Raw genomic sequence first — 17903 nt, forward strand, 5'->3', positions numbered from 1 at the left:
CAATGTCGGGAGATAAGGTTGCTGCAGAGTTGAAGACGGGGCTCTCCCGCGGTCGATTTTCTCTTGGCCCAAGCTTCCTCCGCCATATGACGTCGACCGCCTCTGGCATTGTCTTGACCAGCGCATTTTATTTGCACTTTGAGCATAGGATTCTTCAGAGTATCATAAAATCTGCTCAATTTTCGTAGACAATGTGTGGACGCTATGCTTTGGGCGTGGTAAGCCATATTCTCGTCCAGGCTGAGGTGTATGCTGACACGGCAATAGCGCTTGGCGTACATCCAACAGCGCCTTCAGGAGCGAGGGATGCAAGTGGACGAAGTGCCTGACGATGGCGAAGTACGAGAGACATACAATTTTGCCCCCGGTAACATCGGAGCTGTGTACCGTGCAGACATCTCCGAAAAGCACCGCACAGGCCATGGGGAAGACACCGGCGAGGAACAAGACTCAGCACACAGCGAAACCCATGACAAGAGTGACAAAACTGTTGAGCCAACAGTGGATAAAGCCAAGCCCAGATACAAGATCCAAAGCATGAAATGGGGTCTCGTCCCTTTCTGGACCAAGCGGCAACCGGACTACGGTTCTATGATGCGTACGATCAACTGTCGCGACGACTCACTGATCGAAGATCGTGGCATGTGGACAACTATGAAACGGCGCAAGCGATGCATTGTTGTCTGCCAGGGCTTCTATGAATGGCTGAAGAAGGGACCAGGGGGCAAGGAGAAGATCCCACACTTCGTGCGGCGCAAAGACGGCGATTTAATGTGCTTTGCTGGGCTATGGGACTGTGTGTCTTATGAAGGTAAATGACTCCCCATGGCTGTATCTCTGTATAGAGGTGCGAAACTCTGTATAGATGCGTGACACTTACTGGATAACCAGGCTCCGAGGACAAGCTGTATACTTACACTGTTATCACGACATCTTCCAATTCCTACCTGAACTTTCTACATGACCGCATGCCTGTCATTCTTGACCCCGGCACCGAAGAAATGCGCACATGGCTTGATCCCAGCCGGACAACATGGTCGAAGGACCTACAGTCTATCTTGAAGCCGTACGAGGGCGAACTGGAGTGTTATCCAGTCTCGAAGGAGGTCGGCAAAGTCGGGAACAATTCTCCTGATTTCATTGTGCCTGTCAACAGCAAAGACAACAAAAACAACATTGCGAATTTCTTCGCCAATGCCAAAAAGAAAGAGGACACCTCTCCGAAGAAGGAGGCTGCTTCACAGGAGGATACAAAGGTCAAGAATGAAGAGGAGGAACGGTCTGCTACAGAAGGTGTAAAAAGAAAGCATACTCCAGATTCGCCGAGCGTCAAGGATGAGAGTAAGAAACTGAAGTTGCAGCAACCCTCGAAGTCTCCTTCACCGCAAAAACCGAAGACACGGAGTGCCACCCAAAACACACCTATGAAGAAAACTGCAAAGGCAACTGATGGCTCGCAGCGAATTACCAATTTTTTCAAGAAATAAGGATAATCTAATGAAATGATGCAATGGGTTTTAATTCTAGGGCATTTTTCTCCGTCAAGGGTACTTTCAAGAGTAAGTATCATTATTTACTGGAGAATACTATCGTACAAGAGCTGGCTGGTATAAACGACGGGCCTACTGTTTCTCAAGTTCACGCAACCTTTGCACGAGCTTTTCTCTGAGGAATGGACTCAATCCCAAACTGTTTCTCAAAGTCAGCAATAGTTCAATATACAGCGCTTAACCCAGATGAGCATGTCTTACATTCCATCCCGCGTCACAAGTCTGTAGGTACCACTGGCCTGGTAATTTCCATTTCCACCAACGAATTGGCCCTGGCCATCCACCTCGAGACTTCCAAAAATGTCCTCTGGCCTGGGAGGCTGTCAGCGAGTAAACCAAACTTCGTAGCACTGAATGATCTCACCATGCAATTCTTCCATAATCAGGTGGCCGCCTGTTGTCTGAGATGTGAATCCAGCCGCCACGGCCAGCAGATCCCACACCTCCTTGACCACTGGCACCACCAGCCGAGTCGCCCACCTCGGCGCGCCGTCTCCTCGCGCGCTTGCCAGTCAACAATACACCGCCGGAGCTCAAATTCGCTCCCGATGTTGATACCATGACTTGTGCCTGAGATTGTGCATCGGGATCCTCGTGTGCATGTTTCGAGAAGACTTCTTGGAGAATGCTGAGGAACTTGGGATTCTCTGTGACCGAGTCTGTGGTTGGCGGCAGTTTGGAGGTCATTCCAATAGCAAGTTTTGAATTGACTGGCTCGGAGGGTAGCAGTGAGAGGATATGCGGATCATTCGGTCCATCACCGCGGAACACATACTGCGATAAAGTCAATGTATAAACAACCTTGGATTGAATCCAGGGAAAGCCGTACAATGTGAGGGTTCCCTTCCAATGTAGACACTGAGCGAGCCTGGGCCCACCTAGGGAGGTGCATGGCCTGACGACCAAGCGCTCTTGGGGCAAACATTTTCGAAGATCTGATACTGTCGAGATTTGAAAGTATGAATGAAGCAATGCGAAGGGTCAATCGTCATTTGGTTGTCTTGAAGCGGGCGGTCTGGAAGGCGGTGAAAGCTCTCCGCCTCGTCCGCTTTCACAGCTTTTGTTATTGCAGGACCATAAGTCGCGAGATTTGCGCTTGTCAATTGCGGTGTTGGTGCTGGCTAAGTTGGGTGAAGGAGTTGAATTCAGATAATAAGTTGTGGCTTGAACCTGTTCACTGACATATCTCTCTCCACGTCCCATTGAGATCAACTCCTGCGCAGCGTGGTTTGATTGCGCATCGACAACTGCGAATTCCCGCCCTGTATCCGGAAATTTCTCTCAGAGACTGCGATTCCGATCTCATACCCTCCCTTCTGCTGCGTCATAGACTTCCATCGACATGGCAACTCCATCAGCCAAACCCGGCGCAACGCCAACCCACCTCTCTTCTCCGCACCCATCCTCCACAGCGCTCTCCCGATCCATGGCTCATAAATCCCCCTCAACAAGAACTCCGACGGCTTCAGGGCCTGGCCATGCTCACCAGCCGAGCACCTCTTCTCATCAATATGCTACACCTCTTGCTGTCACAAGTGCGGTCGACGACCCGGTCAACTTCAGTTCGCCATCAGCACTGCTCGCTCTCACTGGCTATGCAGGCATCAGTCCATCCCCCGCAGTTCACGACAGTCTTGTTGGATCGGGAATGAATGAGAACGATATCCAGAGCCTAGGGATGCAAGGCATCAAGCTCGGCGTCGCACGAGATAGCGACGAGGAAATGAGACATCGAATTGAAGAAGTGGTTCAATGTCTTCGTGCAGCCGTGGCCGGTAGAGGTATATCTCGCGAAGGTATTGAGCGACTGGGCAAAATCGAAGGGTTCGAATCTATCTGGACGTTCGACAATCTCAACATCGCCGGCAACTTTGTCGACCTCGAGATTGACTTCTATCCTAATGGCTCTGATATTGTTAAGGACGTTCGCTTGCGATATGCCACACCGGAGCACCAGGAAGGCGAGCTACGGGAGGAGGCTACTGCTGTTCTCAAACGAAATCTCGTTCAATCTCCACAGGATGGCGAGACCGGAAAATGGAGGTCGCTCCAAGGGTTCTACGAGAATTTGCAATGGCTTGCAAAACTTGATAAGTTCAGCCAGGAGGTAAATTGCTTTGAAGCTCTGGAGGGTCTCGAGGAGAATCTCAAGCGGGTTTGGGTGGAAGAGGGGAAGAACGGAAAGTACAGCGGTGACTATGAACATCTCTGTGCAGGGACAATCGGGCGCCCAAGCATGCACAAGGGCTCTCGAATCGGCCTTGGCATGGAATATTGGATCGACCAAGCCAAGATCTTGGATGCAAAGAAGCAGAAGAACTCCGATGCAATGGCAATCGATCGACCGCAAGGCCAAGATGCAGATGAGGAGATGCATGACCAGGAGAAGACATGGACTGTCATGATTGAATGTGAAGAGGGATACCCATCTCTCCGCATCTCGAAAGAATGGGTTGGGAACGAGGTGTTTGCGGCCGGCGAGAAGAACGGCGGAGAACCTACAGCTGAAGCCGCCAGATCGGTGAACTGGCTCGATCCTCCCCAAACCATGCGGCTATCGAATGGAGATGACTCTGACCCCATGGCCTTGGACTCCAGCATGCTCGAATCCACGCCCCCTAACCGCCGATTCGTTGCCAAGCTGGAGCCGGCCCTAGACATGCCAATTCTTGCAGCTTCTGAGATCTATAGACATCTTGGCATGCAACTACCACAGGAGTTCAAAATGGTTACATATGATGGCTTGTTGGTTTCGGATGGGTCGCCGCTGTCAACGGATTCTTCGCCTCAACTTGGTCGGAGAAGGCGCAGGATGTCAGTGCAGGCATTTGATTCGAACGGTGACCCATGCACGAAGCAACACAACTACACATTCCAAGCATTTGAGTCTGTTGCAGGACGTGCAATCCGCGAACTCCCCATTTCACATCCTCGGCAGCTCGCCCAAATTCTTCCGGTAATTATTTCTTCTACACAAACGGATGCTTGAATACTGATTTTCTTCAGATGTTCCGTCAATATGCTTTACTGGCGAGTTTAATCCGGAAAATCTTTCACTCTTCTGCGAAGGGAAAGGCAGATCAAACCCGGCCTTCTAAAGCAACACCGACCACACCCCAAGTCCATGTCAGCCAAGACCCGATATTTGTGACCGGCAAAGAGGGGACCATTACCTTGACCAACGATGACCCCAACGAAGAAATGTTGAACAGCCTCTTCGGTAATGGTCCTTCAAACAGCCAAAGTGATGCGGCGTCGACGGTTTGGTCATTCAACAGCGCAAGCAAGAGCCAAAGCCATAGCCATATTTTCAATGACGACGTTAAGGTGGACGTGACGCTACGCACACAACTCGGGCAGGCACCAGCCCTCATATTACTTATTACGGATCCCGGTAAAAATGCCGACAATCTTGTGCTTGAACCAGTGCAGCTTGCAATCTGTGTCGAAGTCGGCCTCAATGGTCGCATTTCGGTGGTGGACTCATCCGGACTCGGCATCGATAACCAAGAGGACGGTGGTGATGACGAGATGCAAGGGACAGAGAGCCCCGGCCCACATCTGCAGGAGATCCACAAAAAGATCGCCAGAGTCCTGGAGATATCGCAAGACCTGGGGATCCTGGTCGAGTGGGTCCTGCGCTGGCAACGGCAGCGGGTGGCAGCGGATGAGGCTTGAGGCCGGAGATACCGGGTAGCCTTAACGGTGTCCAGACTTAAATACCCCGCCAATACCCTCTGGCCGTTCATCACACAATCGCTGCGACACCAAGCCAACAGTTCGCTTTGGCAGTCTAGGGCTTGTTGGGCGCTTCAGGCTGCACTCCGATTGCGGCGTAGTTTATGGCAGAGCCGGTCTTTACGCCAAGGTGATACTATGTGCAATACAAGCAATAGACGAAGTGGCCTCTGGAGGTTTGATCAGTCTTGTCCAGCTTCTGCGGGTAGTCGATCATTGGCTTCGTGCCATGCAAGCGTATGTCATGGCTCGGATGCACCATTGCGGCATCAAGCGATGCATCACAAGGCTATGCACCGAGTCCAGCTTGCAGCTGATCCATATTCAGACTGAGCCTCTTTAGTCGAACAATGCAAGACCGAAGATCAATTCTAGAAACATGCTCCAGCCATCAATACCGGTTGTGACCTCATTCCGTCGAAATCCGGGGTAATTTCCAGATTGCCCACCATTAAGGTTCATCGCATGGACTTGTAAACATGCCCACCTCCGCACCTCCGCAAAGCTTGGAAGGTGAGCTACGTCAGGGCTGAGCGGCATCACATAATCGACACCCTTGATCCCTCGGCGACGACATGACATCGCATCATCGCTTTGACGGAAAGCCCATCAGATAAGGCTGGAATCGTGTGGGGGCTGCACTGGTTTTGCGCCGTTACGTCGGACCCTTGCCGGTTAGTTTGTGACCGGTCAATTAATACGTAAGTACTAGTTATATGAGGCATATATCGCTCAATATCCAGCCGACCCGCCAGATGCGACCAAAAAAGGAGCTCGAGAGGCATTTAGCTGGCCAGACAACCTTTAGGATACTCGAGACGGGCCCGAACCGAAACATCATGCACTGTACTTTGGACTAGGAGGCACTATTACAGCCAGCCGGCGAAATGACCCCACCAGTTGAGCCTTTTCGTGATACCTTCCAGATCACGCCATGACATAGCTGGTTATCACTGGGAAGCGTAGCGGAGCTTGCCCCTCTTTTCTTTTCTTCTTTTTTTTTATTTTCCCCTCCAAACTTCGGTGAGGCTTTTGGGAGGATAACCGTACCGACAAATTCCTACCGTCATGTTTTGCCGGCAGTCAATTCCAATGAAGCACGTTTACAAGGATGATCGAAGTATGCAACTGTCTAATGAGAAGTATAGTTCGGGTGACTCCCACACCACACAGAGAGCTCGGCCGTCGAGACGAGCCACTACAGTCAGCGCCGTGTGTCAGGCCAATGAGAACGAGCCGATAAGCAATCCGCGCACCGTCGATCGATGCTGGGTCCTCAATTACAATTCACAGTCTCCTGGTTTGACACCGGTTCCTGTTCTGTTCCTGTCATTTTCAATGCATGTGCTTTATTAGAATTACACATGTCCGAAAGCTCTGTGCGACGGGCATGTTCTCGACTCGGCCGCTGCCGAGTGGCCTACACCGCCTCGGTGTCTCACTGGGCTATTATTATCCGTGCAGAAAATAGAAATAGAAACTGGAGACTGGAGACTGGGACTGCGCCTTTGCCCCTGTGCTACGGAGTACGCGCATTCCATTATGCTAGTGAGTATGGGTCTCTCTCTAGTCTGGGGTGTAGCTGGGTCTCAATCTCTAGAGTGTATTCTTAGATTCTCGCAGACGGGGCTGAAAGATCGGGAGCTTCTTTCCCTCAAGCCACCGAATCGCCCGTCCGATTCCTAAAACCCCCGATCTTTTGCTGAGCTTCGATTTGTCCGAAGAAAATACGGGAAGATCTAGTCGCCACTTTTCTCTCATTCCTCTTTTCCGGAGAATCCCTGTCTACCTTTTTTTGCCCCGGACTTCCTCGCGTGAACCTACGATTGCCAAATGCGGGTTATTTTACACAGCCGAGAAAGAATCATACATACGCCGTCTTACTGAAACCCAACCCACGGCCGACGTCGGCGCGGTTCTGTGGGCTTGGGCCGAGTGTGATTGGTGAGTTGGAGGGGGTTTCGAGACCTTTTGCCACGCTCCACTTGCGACGACGACGACTGAGACCGATCGCTGAGCCCCCGACATGGCCGGGTTTTCGCGTTCCAAATGGGGTTGCGGATCGCGTATCCTTACTTACCGGTCGTGATCTGTATCTGTATAGCACCGCTCCATGTATGTATAGAATGCAGGTACACTGTACACGGGGAGATGTCCGCGTCTCTAGCCACACTATCCACTCGAGATATCTAGATACACAGATGGATATCTTGATAAGAGACCAGGCACTAGACCGTATCTGGAGCAGCCACACGGACGATAAAGCCGCGCAGGGTGCTGCTGATAACGGATCGCGCGTGTGCAGCAGCTCAGGAACCGGCGAGATTGCGGAGCTCGATCACGTCGCACAGTTCGTGGGGTCGATCGATCTAGTATCCGGAATTTTGACAGACGCGAGAACCTCGATGGAAAAGTGTCAAAGTTTTCCGGGATGGTGTTACTTTTTCTTCTGGTCTAGAATCGTGGTCTATATTATTATACCCTTGCGGCTGATATGCGCCTGGACCAAAGGATCCCGGCGCCGGTTGCTAACAGAAATTACCAACCCGGCGCTTTGATATCGTGTGGTTATCGCCATGTCTATGCAGGGGTAGTACCTCAACGCCGCTGCTGTCGGATCAGACGTTGACGTGTCGGGTAGAAGGATATGACGGTCCCCCGGACTTTTCCCGCTTTGGATAAAAGGAACCTGGACAAGACGTGGGGTGGCATACGGGGAAGAGGCGACGGAGCCGACGACCGGATCTGGGAAGCAGTTACGCATTTCTACCATCTGATAGCGAATGGTTTGAATGGATTGAACGCCATAGCAGCCCTTTTCTCTGCGTTATCGGCCCAACGGGAGCCAAGCGATTGATCATACTAATGGGAGCCATTACAAGCCCCAAATGCTGATTGGATCCGGACCGGAGCCTGGCTATCACGAGAAGGAATAACCTCTAAAAAGCGAAAGTGAGAGTCCATAAGAATGATTTCGGGTGGCGGTCTGCGTGGTATTGATATTACGGCGTAGAGATGCTACTGTACTGAAAATGCGGGAGGGGTCTTGGGACAAGGAAATTCAAAAGGCGGCTAGCAAGTTGGATACGGGAGAGTATTCAACAAGGATATTGCTCGGCGGCAGATCACTGCAAGTTTTCCCAGAAATCTCGGCGGCGACCGGCACCGCACACTGTATGATGCTATAATGATGACACGGGTAGTGGTGGCGTTAAGAAACTCGGCAGATTGGGATTCCACAACCGCACAACCGGGCAACGACGTCCAGGGTTTGTAGTTGTATTTCGAGATCCCAGGAAAATATGGAAAATAAAAAAAAGAAATATAGAATAGCCAAAGTAGCCAAGCAAGAATGAGGATAGTTATGCGCAAGAGAGAAATTTTCGGTTCCCCCGACGACCCCGATTTCGGGCTCGAGAATGTCCCTATTATGAGGCACTTTACATCGTGCGGCGTATGGAAGGAGGGGATGGAATACCGTAACGTAATGACGGCTAACCTGTTTTGGGCAATACGGATCCGCGCTTTCCCTTTTTTCTTTTTATTCACATTTTGCCCTCGTTGATTTTTGCTCTGCATGACTAAATTTAAATCTTTATCTTCCCTCTCTCCTCCCCCACCTTCTTAAAACTCCATCCTTCCCTCTCCTTTGGATTTTCCATCCATCCGTTCTGCGTTTTGCTTATCCTTCGGGATTCGTTCATCCTTTAATTCCAAAACCTCTCCTTGCTTGCTCGCAAGCCGAAAACCTCAATTTTTACACACTCACATACCCATAATCATTCATTATGGTGCGTTCATCTCCACTTGACTCCCCGAGTGACTCACATACTAACGAGCTTGACAGGCTGCTGATTCAACTGTCGTCTCCAACACGGAGAATGTGCGTTTGATTCTTGATGTTTTGGATTTCCACAATGGCCGTTGAGCCGGAGAGGAACCATACTGACTTGCATGGGGGTGTTTAGCTCATGAAGTACATGTCCCTGGACCAGCGTGGTTCTGTCCAGGCTGAGTACGTCTGGATTGATGCCGTCGGTGGTACCCGTTCCAAGACCAAGGTAAGATCACATCCTCATTTCCGACCTCGACACTCGCCAGCGTGGGATGCGTTGAGTCTTATCGCTGCGTCGATAAGCCCTGTGCACGCGATTTTCTTGCACGCGACTGCACCCATCCGCATCACGTGAGAAATGGAGGGGCGTTTTCGATCGTCTACTAACTCGCCCCGCAGACCCTCTCCAAGCCCGTCAAGAGCGTTGACGAGCTCCCCGAATGGAACTTCGACGGTTCCTCGACCGGCCAGGCCCCCGGTGACAACTCCGATGTCTACCTCCGCCCGTGCGCTATCTTCCCCGACCCCTTCCGCCAGGGTGACAACATCCTCGTTCTCTGCGAGACCTGGGACTCTGATGGCAGCCCCAACAAGTTCAACTACCGTCACGAGGCTGCCCGCCTGATGGAGACCCACGCCAAGGAGGAGTTCTGGTTCGGCCTGGAGCAGGAGTACACTCTGCTCGGCACTGACGGCTGGCCCTACGGCTGGCCCCGTGGTGGTTTCCCCGGTTCCCAGGGTCCCTACTACTGCGGTGTCGGTACCGGCAAGGTCTACTGCCGTGACATCGTCGAGGCTCACTACCGTGCCTGCCTGTACGCCGGCGTCAACATCTCCGGTATCAACGCTGAGGTCATGCCCTCCCAGTGGGAGTACCAGGTCGGCCCCTGCCCCGGCATTGACAGTAAGTTTTTTCTATTCGTGCGGTCGACAAGTACGTACCCGTGAAACTAACCAGAACCCTAGTGGGTGACCACCTCTGGATGTCCCGCTTCATCCTCCACCGCGTCGCCGAGGAGTTCGGTGTCCGCATCTCCTTCGAGCCCAAGCCCATCAAGGGTGACTGGAACGGTGCCGGTCTGCACTCCAACGTCTCCACCGCCGCTACTCGTGCCGAGGGTGGCATGAAGGCCATCGAGGCCGCCATGAAGAAGCTCGAGGCCCGCCACGTTGAGCACATTGCTGTCTACGGTGAGGGCAACGAGGAGCGTCTCACCGGTCGCCACGAGACCGGCAACATCGAGAAGTTCTCATATGGTGTCGCCGACCGCGGTGGCAGCATCCGTATCCCCCGCCAGGTCGCCAAGGACGGCAAGGGTTACTTCGAGGACCGCCGCCCCGCTTCGAACGCTGATCCCTACCAGATCACTGGTATCATCGTCGAGACTATGTGTGGTGGCCTCTAAATGGACATTCATAATCATTTGGTCTTAGCGCTCCGATACCCTCTCGGCATCAACTGGGAGTTTGGACCTCGAGAGCGGCCGACTGCGTGAGGGAGCCTTCATAGATTTTCTCTGACCCGTGCCTTTTTTCCATCTCTGCCGTTGCTTCTTTTCTGAACCCTATCCTATCCTTCTCTTCCCTGGCCCTTGGGTCCGCCTCCTGCGTTCATCTTATCTCCCTCGTTGCACTCGCCGAATCTCTTGTTTTGTTTCTTCTCAATCCAACCACCAACCAACCCCTTGGGTTATGTGACACGTACAATAGCATAGAATCATTACATGGATGGAAAATGAACCATCGTTTGAGAACACCACTATTTGGTGAAGACTGTTTTCAACTATTGTCATTCCAGGCCACTCACTGTAAAACAAACCCTCCAGCTATGGCAGCGGTGCAAAGTCATGATCATGAGCGCCCTGCAAGTAATCAAACCCATCGTCCACCCACTCCACACAAGGCACCACGCGCCCCCAGTCAACCTTCCCTTCCAAACTGCGCGGCAATCTAAATTTCTGATTATTCTTATACCAACTCGCAAACTGAATAGAAACCAACATGACCCTCGGGTCATCCGTCCTATTCGGCATACCGGAATGCCACAACCTGAGATCCCGAATAATTAAAGACCCCTTAGGTAAACCAGGCTGAATCCCAGGACTAATCTTCCTCCTCTCATCCAATAGATCCTGCCTGACACCCCCATGCTCCGACCCGCGATCAATGACAGACCGATCAGTATCAGCATGACTCCCCAACCACACCTCCGTCGCTCCATTCTCCGCACTCGTCTCCACAAGATTAACATTCACGCAGAACGCAAACGGCACACGAGGCATGTCGAAATCAATATCGATATGCACTGGCTGGCGCCCACTAGCCTTGAACGCCGTGTTGGCGCTGTAGAACCGCATGGCGGGATTCGGACCAACCATGCATTCGATCACGGATGTCGCGAAGCGATTGGCGATGACGTCTTCGAAGATGTATTCTGCTTCGCAGACGGGCTCTTGTTGGATGTTTCCCGTGTGCGGGCCGAAGTTTCGGTGGGTTTCTGTACGTGCATAGAGGCGTTCGGCTTCGGGGACCATGCGCGCGTTGAGCTTGTCTAGGTGTGCTGGGTGGATGGCATTTTTGAGGACGACGATCCCGTCGTGGTGGAGGGCTTCGATGGACTTTTGGAGGTTGAAGAACCTTGGCAGTACACAGGGACATGCAACATCCATGGAAAGGTACTTTGAAACTCCGGGTTCGCCGGTTCTCTGGCTGTTGAACCTGCCTATCTTGGTGGTGCGGGCCTTTGGTTGGATCAAGGGCCATCTGATGACGATTCTCGTCGCAACCTGATTTGACAGGAAGGGTCGGTGAATTGCATCCTGATATCTGGAAAACAAGGGAATGCACCATCTCTTGTGGAAGAGAACTCCGTTGAAGCCACTGATGTCTTGTTTAGTGAGTGGGATGACACTTTTACTGACGACATCCTGTATGAGTTTACGGAAGAGCTATATTCGCTTGATGGACTGATGTAGACTGCTCTGGGAATCGACCTGTCACGGTTGAAGACGGCAAAGCCCTCGAGAGCTTCATATTTGATCGCATTTCCAAGACCCTGATAAGCCATCTAGCGTGAAAAGAATTCGATGGGCTGATTCTACCTAAATTGCCTTGAGTAATTCTAGTGGGTGATCATAACTCGTTCGCTACGCGCTTCCTGAAGGCATGTTTTAGCACCGAGCTAACACTCCTTCAACCAGCAATAACATTGGTGGAAATAATGCACCAGACAGACCCGCATTTTACGCTGCGGTTATATGAGATTGCGAAATTGAAAAGCTCACAGGACGCTACTGTGACATTGACTGAGTCCACTTCCACTCTAGCGTGCGGGGTTGGAAACACCTGAACGTCAGGATCGACATTACCATTGCAGAAATCGAGGGATCGCCCATGCGACGTTGTAACTGATCAATGCCCCAGCGAAAGTCAGGATGAGTGCTATAAAGTAAATAAACTTGCCGGCATATGCATGGATCGAAACCATTCTTCCCGTTGGAAGCCGCATCCATCATGTTGCCAAAATTATTGTTACTCTCCTTTACGATCCTCCGAGCAGCACAAGCAATTGCTCCATTTAGCTGGAACAATGAAACTTTCCTCCTCCATGGCGAGCCCTACCGAATTATCGGCGGCCAGATGGACCCGCAGCGCATCCCCAATGAGCTGTGGGCTGATCGCCTGGCCAAAGCACGCGCTATGGGCCTGAACACGATCTTTTCCTACATCTTTTGGGACCAACTTGAGCCTACACAAGGTGCATGGGATTTTAGCGGCAATAACGATATCGCAAAATACTTCAGGACCGCCCAGGAACAGGGGTTGAATGTGGTTCTGAGACCGGGCCCGTATATCTGCGGAGAACACGAATGGGGTGGATTCCCCGCATGGCTTAGTGAAGTGCCGGGAATGGTTGTCCGTACCGACAATGAGCCTTTCATGGCCGCTTCCAAATCATACATCGACCGTCTTGCCGAAGATATCGCCGATCTGGGTGTCACCAAGGGAGGACCGATCCTGATGGTCCAGGTCGAGAACGAGTATGGATCCTACGGCAGCAACCACAAGTATGTGGCAGAACTGCGGGACATCATCAAGGAAGCATTTGAATTGCCTCTCTATACCAATGACGGTGGCGAGAAGTCGATGCTCGAAGGAGGTCAGATCCCCGGCGCACTTGCTGAAACGGACGGTGATCCCCAGGTCGGGTTCAAGGCTCGCAATAAATACGTGACTAATCCCAGCAGCTTGGGGCCTGAACTGGATGGAGAGTATTATGTGACGTGGCTCGACCAGTGGGCAAGCAACTACACTCACCAGACCGACGTTGGGAACATCCAAGCGATCCAAAAGGTCCAGTCGGATCTCACTTGGATCTTGAAGAACAATGGCTCATTCAGTATTTACATGTTCCACGGAGGTACAAACTGGGGTTTCCAAAATGGAGCCGATTGGGGCGCCAATCTGGAGCCCATTACCACGAGCTACGACTACGGTGCTCCACTCGACGAGAGTGGCCGAACGAACGAGATCTACAATGCCCTTCGGGAAACTATTGGCAACTATGTTGGCAAGGATACCATCCCGGATACCTTGAAAGAGGAGCCGTTGATTACGATCCCCGAAATCCAATTGAAACCCGCGGCGAATCTATTCGATTATCTCCCGAAGCCCGTCACGAAGAAGTCCCCGGTCAACATGGAAGCTCTCGGCCAGTCGACCGGTCTGACATTGTACCGACATGTCATCACATCACCCATCAATGGTACTCTCGCTCCGGGAGATTACCCTAGAGACCGGGTCCTCGTCTACGTTAATGGAAAACGCGCTGGTGTGATTGATAGTACCTACGAGGTGCCAAACACCGTCCGACTGGCGTTGAAGAAAAATGATGTTCTGGACCTGTTGATCGAGAACTTGGGGCGTGTCAACTACGGTCCCAGGATTGTCGACCAGCGCAAGGGAATCGTGGGCAACGTGACGGTGGGTGGGAACGTGCTCTCCAACTGGCAGATGTATCCCCTTCCACTGGATGCACCACCCATCTCTAGCGCGAAGCACTCCGTGCACTCAACTAGTTCGGGCCCGGCCTTCTTCACCGGCACTTTCGATGTGGATACCGTTGGTGATACCTACCTCGAGCTTCCCGGCTGGACGAAAGGTGTTGTCTGGGTTAATGGCGTCAATTTGGGTCGCTATTGGATCGTGGGACCGCAGCAGACTCTCTACTTGCCCGGTTGCTACCTTCAAAAGAGTGGAAACAAGATCACTGTTCTCGCTCTGGAGCCTACGGGAGATGAGGGTTCTGTGCGCGGTATTACGACACGTAACTGGGGTAACAACCCTGATCCAGATGCTCCGTGATTACCTAGTCATGACATACGACTATCAGTGGAGAGGCTATCTGCTGGTAGGAATTTAGATACAAAAAGAATTAGATCAATAAGATGGGTTTTGAATGAAGCTTTTCTTGTCAAGGTGGAGTTAGATCATAATTTGGGAACGGAGAAATGGTCATGGAACCGAGCTCATGACCTGGTAAGCACCATAAAATCATACAGTTTATTCACGCTCGGGATATTCTTCAGCGAAGATAAATGAAGCAAGCCACGTTTGCGAAGATTTAAACTTTGCGGGGTTGCTTGACGTGTTGTCGGCAAGTTTCGCTGTCGACGGTGACGAAAGCAGGGAACAATGGGGTAGTTTCGGCAGTTTTGCTTCTCAGGAACCTTGCAATTTCTTCAAAGTCAAATGGTGCAGATTGGTAACTCGGCATGAATTGGCCCGAGTTGTGAAAGGCACAGTATAGCGACGTTGCATTGGCGATCCGGCACAGACCTTCCTCCTGGCGATCAACAACGATGTTAAAACGGGCCCGGCCCTGTGAACATGATGATTATCATGCTCGACAATGGCTTCTTTTGTCAGGAACACGTTGATTGCAGGCCTTGCAGTCGGTACGGTTTGTAATGCCGTTGCCGTCCACAGGAACACCTCCGGAGGTGATAGTTGGCATCGATTTGTTCGATCGCCGAGCAACCCGATTGTGAAGCCCCATAGTATTCTGTCGGCCAACACGACTGGCGATTTTACCAATCCCAATGGACTGCTTGGTGGGAATGGCAACCCGACTGTGATGACTCGCAAAGAGGGCGATATGTCTCCTTCGCTTATTGTTGACTTTGGTCAGGATGTAGTTGGCATTGTTACCATCTCGTTTGCCGGGTCGACCAACTCAACCGAAGGCTTCCCTGGTCTGAAACTGGCCTTCTCGGAGACCCAGCAATATTTGACCAACACTAGTGACTTTACTCGGTCCGACAATCTCCCAGCTGTATGTCAAGATGAAGCTTCAAGTCCTCGAGATCTTAACACTGACATATTGGAAAGGGTTCGAAGATTACCAATGGAACTGATCAGGTATGAGCAAAAACTAAAGCTCGGTATGGTTGATGTACTAAGAAGGTATCCAGATTGCTGTTGCAAATGACCCATACACCTGGAGAGATTTAACTGGCTGCCAACACGGCACCAAGGTGTGCTCCGATGGTCTTCACGGATTCCGGTATATGAAGATCTGGCTTGACGCTCTCGAGAGCGATGCGCCTTACACGCAGTCCTACGGCTCCGTCTCGATCTCAAACGTCGAGCTTGAATGGTCCGCGTATATGGGAACCCCCGACACCTTCACCGGATGGTTTGAGTGCTCCGATGAGGATCTTACTCAGTGGTGGTTCGATGGTGTCTACACTACCGACATGGTTACGGATGTCTTCCTTGCCAACGAGACTGATCCCCGGGACTCGGCTTCCCCCACCCTCCAGGGCAAACAGGTCATTTTCGATGGCGCCAAGCGCGATCGTGACCCTTACGATGGAGATTTGGCTGTTTCGGCCCTGACCTCCTACCTTTCCCATGACTTCCCGGAAGCTGCTCGCAATGTCCTTGCTGATTTAGCGGACCATCAGCGCGCCGATGGATGGATTCCTCCTGCCAGCATGTAAGTGTTTGAATCTCTTCTCCATTCTGCGAGCACATTCTAACTACAGAGCCAGTGATAATTACACGCTCGATTTGTATGACTACCCCATGTGGTGGGTGGTGTCAACCGCCGATCTGGTCATGTACACCGGCGACACAGACTTTGCAACTCAATACTACGACGTGATGAAAAAGGTACTGGACGACTACTATGGTCAGAACCTCACCTCCACCGGTGGCCTCCTTGACAAGGAAAACGGCTACGGAGACTACGCCTTCCTGCCCCGTTCCGGTCCTATCACCTACTACAACGCGCTCTACGTGCATGCCCTGAAAGCCGCTGCTCATCTTGCCGACATCCTTGGCAATGGTGCCGACAGCAAGACTTGGATCTCGCGCGCTTCCGAGGTTAGCGCTAAGCTGCTCGCCAGGAACTGGGATCCTGCCGTTGGTGCATTCTTTGACGGAGGGCCTTGCCCTAACGAGCCTGAAGGGACTATTTGCGACGTCCACGCGCAGGATGGTAATGGATTGTCTGTGCTTTCGGGAGCTGTCAATTCCACCATTGCTACCAGTTTGCTTGACTACTATGGCAAGAATACATCGCGTCCCTATGGAAACGCGTTCTACGACAACGACTCTCTCCAAGCAGGCTTCTCAGAACGCGTGTACGCGTTCATTTCGTACTTTGAGCTAGCTGGCCGATTTGCTACAGCGGGCGCTGCAGGTTCGGCCTTTGAAGAGATCAAGCGTCTGTACGGTTGGATGTCAACGCACGACCCCGAGATTACCTTCTGGGAGGGCATTGGGGCAGGTGGATCCCCCTACGAGGAAGGGTTCACGTCCATGGCACATGGCTGGTCGACGGGTATTGTGCCTTTGATGAGCAATTATGTTCTCGGAATTCAGCCCACCGGTCCTGGCTTCAAGACCTGGCAGATCTGCCCTGTGGTTGATGGCGGTGATCTTACCTGGGCTAGAGGTCAGGTTGGTACCCCTCAGGGCCCGATCAAGGTGTCTTGGCAGAAGCAGAGTGATGGAATTTTTGAAATGCAAATTGATACTCCCGAGGATACCACTGGCGTCATCTGTGTTCCGACAAGTGGGTCTAAGAACGCTCAGCTCGTGGTGGACGGAAAGCAGGTCAAGGGCACAACGAACGCATCTACCATTGGGCCGATCGCCACATCTGGAGAGAACTTTAAGGTTCTCAGTGCCAAGGGAGGCTCGCATACTATCTCAGTCAGAGTTTGAGTAGGTTTTTAGTTCTAAATAGTTACTGCCTCTGGCCTACATGCATGTACTGATCTTGATTCATCCATGTCGTGCGCAAGGGAAATATGGTACGTGATGCACAATACTGGCCCTGGCTTCATTCATAGCTGTGTAAATAAATGATAGTTGAAAGACTCAAATTTCCCGGCCTAGCACGGTCTATTTACCTATACCTTCCTGCCCATGCGGGTGAGGCTCGGAGACCGCCGCGGGCCGTATGTACCTAACCATGGAATGGCAACATTCCTTTTTTTTTTTTTTTTCTTCTTCAACAATTCGACTATTTTTCCATTGTGCGTCTAATAAAATGCAAAGCTGCGGTTATCGAGACATCCAATGACCAGACATGTGCTCGTGAGACACAACTAGATAATAGACACGGCGTATTTATCTTCGATCTCCTCTCAGTTCCCCGATCAAGCCCCACTGTCAAGCATAAGCCAGACTCCACCACCGCATGGATATTCCCAGATAAGAAGGATTAGCCAGCCCTAATCAACCACTCGGATGGTGTGATTCGCCAA

General features: G+C 51.7%; 7 protein-coding genes across 7 annotated transcripts; 5 read left to right on the plus strand and 2 right to left on the minus strand.

Annotated features, from left to right (window-relative positions):
• Positions 1–191: 191 nt before the first annotated feature.
• N7498_009462 (SOS response-associated peptidase) lies at positions 192–1487 on the plus strand (the record flags this gene model as incomplete). Its single annotated transcript, XM_058456518.1, has 3 exons — positions 192–218; positions 268–811; positions 892–1487. 3 exons carry the CDS (start codon positions 192–194, stop codon positions 1485–1487), a joined length of 1167 nt encoding a protein of 388 aa, XP_058303417.1.
• Positions 1488–1622: 135 nt separating this feature from the next.
• Positions 1623–2475, minus strand: N7498_009463 (uncharacterized protein; the record flags this gene model as incomplete). The annotated part of the gene is made up of 4 exons (XM_058456519.1): positions 1623–1689; positions 1752–1862; positions 1915–2324; positions 2380–2475. 4 exons carry the CDS (start codon positions 2473–2475, stop codon positions 1623–1625), a joined length of 684 nt encoding a protein of 227 aa, XP_058303418.1.
• Positions 2476–2892: 417 nt separating this feature from the next.
• On the plus strand, positions 2893–5228 carry N7498_009464 (RNA polymerase II mediator complex middle subunit MED1; the record flags this gene model as incomplete). Its single annotated transcript, XM_058456520.1, has 2 exons — positions 2893–4506; positions 4557–5228. 2 exons carry the CDS (start codon positions 2893–2895, stop codon positions 5226–5228), a joined length of 2286 nt encoding a protein of 761 aa, XP_058303419.1.
• Positions 5229–8914: 3686 nt separating this feature from the next.
• On the plus strand, positions 8915–10883 carry glnA (glutamate--ammonia ligase). Its single transcript, XM_058456521.1, has 5 exons — positions 8915–9079; positions 9136–9171; positions 9257–9349; positions 9523–10027; positions 10090–10883. Exons 1-5 carry the CDS (start codon positions 9077–9079, stop codon positions 10527–10529), a joined length of 1077 nt encoding a protein of 358 aa, XP_058303420.1. The 5' UTR covers positions 8915–9076; the 3' UTR covers positions 10530–10883.
• Positions 10884–10949: 66 nt separating this feature from the next.
• On the minus strand, positions 10950–11792 carry N7498_009466 (phytanoyl-CoA dioxygenase family protein; the record flags this gene model as incomplete). Its single annotated transcript, XM_058456522.1, has 1 exon — positions 10950–11792. The coding sequence occupies one exon, from the start codon at positions 11790–11792 to the stop codon at positions 10950–10952; it is 843 nt and encodes a 280-aa protein (XP_058303421.1).
• Positions 11793–12636: 844 nt separating this feature from the next.
• N7498_009467 (uncharacterized protein) lies at positions 12637–14487 on the plus strand (the record flags this gene model as incomplete). Its single annotated transcript, XM_058456523.1, has 1 exon — positions 12637–14487. The coding sequence occupies one exon, from the start codon at positions 12637–12639 to the stop codon at positions 14485–14487; it is 1851 nt and encodes a 616-aa protein (XP_058303422.1).
• Positions 14488–15034: 547 nt separating this feature from the next.
• Positions 15035–17358, plus strand: N7498_009468 (uncharacterized protein; the record flags this gene model as incomplete). Its single annotated transcript, XM_058456524.1, has 4 exons — positions 15035–15457; positions 15514–15543; positions 15597–16123; positions 16179–17358. The coding sequence occupies 4 exons, from the start codon at positions 15035–15037 to the stop codon at positions 17356–17358; spliced, it is 2160 nt and encodes a 719-aa protein (XP_058303423.1).
• Positions 17359–17903: the final 545 nt, after the last annotated feature.

This window comes from Penicillium cinerascens (genome assembly GCF_028974065.1).
Source record: "Penicillium cinerascens strain IBT 15544 chromosome Unknown scaffold_4_segment0_segment1, whole genome shotgun sequence".
NCBI classification, from domain to species: Eukaryota; Fungi; Ascomycota; class Eurotiomycetes; order Eurotiales; family Aspergillaceae; genus Penicillium; species Penicillium cinerascens.

Bases quoted from the DNA above. Each gene is read 5' to 3' on its own strand.
- glnA (XM_058456521.1), top strand. The intron at 9,350-9,522 runs GTAAGATCACAT...CTCGCCCCGCAG, and splicing joins GTACCCGTTCCAAGACCAAG to ACCCTCTCCAAGCCCGTCAA. The intron at 10,028-10,089 runs GTAAGTTTTTTC...CCAGAACCCTAG, and splicing joins CCCCTGCCCCGGCATTGACA to TGGGTGACCACCTCTGGATG.